At 38.4% G+C, this 3985-nt stretch overlaps 1 protein-coding gene across 3 annotated transcripts in view; it reads left to right on the top strand.

Moving 5' to 3' along the window:
* Positions 1 to 3985, top strand: part of poc1a (POC1 centriolar protein A) — a 34830-nt gene that overhangs the window by 17746 nt on the left and 13099 nt on the right. For all 3 annotated transcript variants that reach the window (XM_025060242.1, XM_008320596.3, XM_017036558.2), the window contains exon 10: positions 1160 to 1408. In XM_025060242.1, the coding sequence (XP_024916010.1) occupies positions 1160 to 1408 (249 nt within the window). The remainder of the gene's footprint in view (positions 1 to 1159; positions 1409 to 3985) is intronic.

Genomic DNA, 3985 nt, shown 5'->3' with positions numbered 1-3985 from the left:
ATACAATTTTAGCTGCGAGCGCCTCGGCTTATTACGTTATAATTATATCCCCGTTTGACTTAGTGTGACCAGATTCCTTTTGGTTTCGTGCCCCGCCGCTCTGGTGCAGAGGGCACTAACAGACCGTGTCATCCGGGCTAAACATAGATCTCCGGAGACAGACGAAAATATATTGTTACATATAGATGTGTTTTTAGTAACGCAGACATGGCAGACGGAGAGACGCGGTCACTGTCTTTCATGTGTTTATGTCTCAGTGAATTAATCACAACCCGTGCAGACTGCGGCCATTGCTGGTGTCACATGCGAGTATGAGACAGTTTTTTTTTTTTTTTTTTTTTCTTTCCCTGAAGTCGGCGTAACAAGGTCTTCTGCTGAATAATAATGTTTTACTTTCGGTAACGTGTAGTTTTGGTCTAATGGTTACATCGCAGGGTTTTAAAGACAGACGCGGTGCTCAAGCCGTGGTTCTAAAATGTGACATTTGTCCGCTCACATTTAGGAATGTTCATTAACTCAATTAATTATGATTGAGATCAACACATTCTCGTATATTCTATCCTCTCAGATCTGCACAGCCCATCCTGAGTTCTTAGCTGTAGTAAGAGGGACATTTGTTCGGATCATTTGTGAGGTAGAAATCCTTCAAACCGCATTATCCACACCTTTATCGACACGCGCTGGTTTGAGCACCGAGGCATCCCTTTTGGCACCAGTCGCAGTTTGTAAAAGCACTTCACGGCCCGTGTTCTTCCTCCCCTCCTCCTGATGTGTTGATTTTCCTCTTAGTTCTGCAGATCACTTGAGATTCCGCAATATCCGACACTGTCTGCAGACTCAGCACCTTCTAAGGTCTAACCACAAATTTCTTTTTCAAGTCAGGGGGATTTTCAGGACTGCTCGAAAGCGCCAACTTTCTAGGAACCTCCCAGTGGAGTTCCAGATTTGAATTAAACTGCTGACCCCCTTATAAAAATGGACACTTTTCAAGGTGCCCATGATTACTTTTTCTTAGTTGGTTAAATTGAAAGGAATTTGCATAATAACCCTTGAAGAACTTTTTCGAGAACATACACGTGGCTTGTTTTTTTTTTTTTTTTTTTTTTATACTGCTCTCGATTTTTGCAGTCCAAACCTTGATTTCAGCCTTTATTTTCAGGCGTTAGAAGACTGTGACATGCGGGACTGCCGGACCGCTCGTGCTCAGGATGGCGATCACGGCAAAACAAGTGGACTCCACAACAGCAGGCCTGTTAGTCTGTCCACCAACCGTCAGGCGCAGAACCAGGATGTGCCAAAGCGTCTGCCTCGTGTTCAAACACAGCAGCAGGCCTCTAATGGAGCCGTCCCTCCTGCTCTGACCAGCACTCTGGAGCACATCGTCAGTCAACTGGACATTCTCACTAAGGTGAGTTTATGACTGATGGCACACACTCTATACTCTACACTGGGGGAGGGAGGGAGGGAGGGAGGGAGGGACTCTGCCTCAAACTTCATTTATCTTTACACCTGTTAGAGGGAGGGTTCAGGCTTTAAAGACACACAGTGTATGAAGCACTAATTTTATACTGCTAAATAAGGTTAGGGCGCCAATGATTCTGTTCAATAAAGGTTCGTCCAAAGCTTTATTATCTTCGATCTGTTGTAATGCAGGCATTTTCACTTTTATTGCTCAAGCGCAGGCTGGTCAGGATAACAATTTTCCGCATGATATATTTTGATTGTGCGCAATATATTGTTTCAGTGTATCTAAAAAAAACTGGAAAAAAAAACACAAATATATAAATATATATTTATATGTATATTTATATATATTTATATATGTATATATTATTATTTATTTATATATGTATGTATATATATTTATATATATGTCTATATATATATGTATATATGTATGTATATAGGTATATATTTATATATACAGTATGTATATATGTATATATATATCTATGTATATATGTTTATATTATGTTTATATGTTTGTATTTATTTATATATATATTTATATATATATATTTATATATTTTTTATATATTTTTTTTTTTTTTTTACTTTTGACTGTTAGGCTAAATTGGAACCAAGACTTTAGACAAAGACTTAAGACCAGATCTAAATTGACTGTCAAAATGATCATTAATACATACAGTTATGCTCGTATGTATGGACTTGTCATATGAAACATTAGAAATTGATTACAGATCGATAACGTAATCAGACAACGTGTAGTCACATCCCCACCGTCTGTGCTCTCTGTTGCTCTCGTGTCTGTGCGACTGTGCTGACCAGACGCAGTTTGAAACCAGAGCGAACTGGAGCCTGCGGGACTTTAAAAAAAAAAAAAAAAGGGGGGGAGAAAAAAAGCACGCTCGAACAAAATACATAAAAGGAACGGCATCCATTTAGCACGATGACCTGCTTCTAATTAAACTGTGTCCCTTTTTGTGGTGCGTTTGTTGTTTAGAGAAGTGATTAGGGATGCTCATGGCAAGACTTTGTGAATAAATGTTGTGGATTAGGAGGAAAAGCCTTCGATGTTGTTCCGTCGGCACACAATACTTTCAATTACAACCTTAGCCTTTAGCGAGCTCATCTGTTTCGAGTGCCATTAAACCGATCCAGCCCTTTATTATTAACGATAAGTGGCAAATGTTAAGCGCTGCGTATGTTTCTCATGTTTGTCCTCTCCTCTTCGCGATTACAGCTTTTTTTTTTTTTTTTTTTGCAAGGTGTTCCTCGCGAGTAACTCCTTCTGACAAATGCCCTGTCTTTTTTTTATTCTCTTTGCTTCTCGCCGAGGATTACGCACAGTTCACTTAGGCAACTCAGCGTTTCCTGCAGATGATTTGAAGCCACATTATCCTTGTGTCAGTGCGCTGTTTTTTTAAATTATGAATCCAGTGCTACTATGTGTGTGTCAACAACTTTCAAATTTACTGCCCGTTTATCCTGTGCTTTTCTTCTGCTCTGTGCTGTCATGTCAACCTATCGCTTGGTTTTGAATACAAACACGCATCTAACCAGCCAGGAGGGACAACAATAGCCCCATATTTCATGATGACTTCCAAGTTAAGGCATATTATTAAAAAAAAAAAAAAAAAAAGCCGGATAATAAATCTCAACATGTTGATCCGTTGTCGGATACTAATGTCGTAGGTGTGACTCTGGGCACAGGAGGAGATTTTTTTTTTTTTTTTTATTTCTGCGCTGTATTGGTTTTAGGGTGTGTGTGTTTTACGATTCAGTGTGTGTTGCGTGTGTGTGTGTGCAGGGAATACTTAACATTTTACTCTCTTTTTCAAGCAACATGCAATCACAGATTTCTGCTTGTTGTTTTTTTTTTTTTGTTTGTTTTTTTTTTGTTGACTACAAAAAAAGCCAAAGTGATCCAAACGACCTTGCAGAGCTGCACAAACACTCCTTTTTTTCCTATTTGATTAAGCTGCAGCCCAGAATGTGGGAGTGTTCAATATTGACTCTATGCAGTCACAACCTCAGCTAAACCTCAGCTTTTCATCGGCTGGCCTACTGTATCTCAACCCTAAACTCCCCCGTTGTCTGTTTGTACCGCGTCTGAATCTGTCAAGTCTTAAATTGGCAGTTTTTGTTTTGTTTTGTTTTTTAACCCGAAGAATAATTTGTGCCTTTCCTTGTTTAGGGTCAACACACTGAGAAAACAGAGATAACAAATAATAAGGGTTTATATAAGTATTTTTCAACCTTTGGTTTACGGCCCCACATGTGGTCACTTGGAATTTGAATGGGGTCGCAAAAAATGTCTACTAATAGATAAAAAAAAAGAAAATGATGAAAAAAAATGATTAGAACACCACACTAATCTGGTTACTTTGAACACAGTATATCAAACGGGATTTAAATATGAGGGTCACAAGCCAAAAAAGGTTCAATGACTTGTTTGCTATGACTTTGAATATGATATGATATAACATAATATATATGTATTATTTATATATATATATATATA

This window comes from Cynoglossus semilaevis, chromosome 11 (genome assembly GCF_000523025.1).
Source record: "Cynoglossus semilaevis isolate Cse_v1.0 chromosome 11, Cse_v1.0, whole genome shotgun sequence".
In the NCBI taxonomy this organism is placed as follows: domain Eukaryota; kingdom Metazoa; phylum Chordata; class Actinopteri; order Pleuronectiformes; family Cynoglossidae; genus Cynoglossus; species Cynoglossus semilaevis.
Note: the sequence above shows the minus strand (reverse complement) of the source record. Positions and strands in the feature narration are given on the sequence as shown.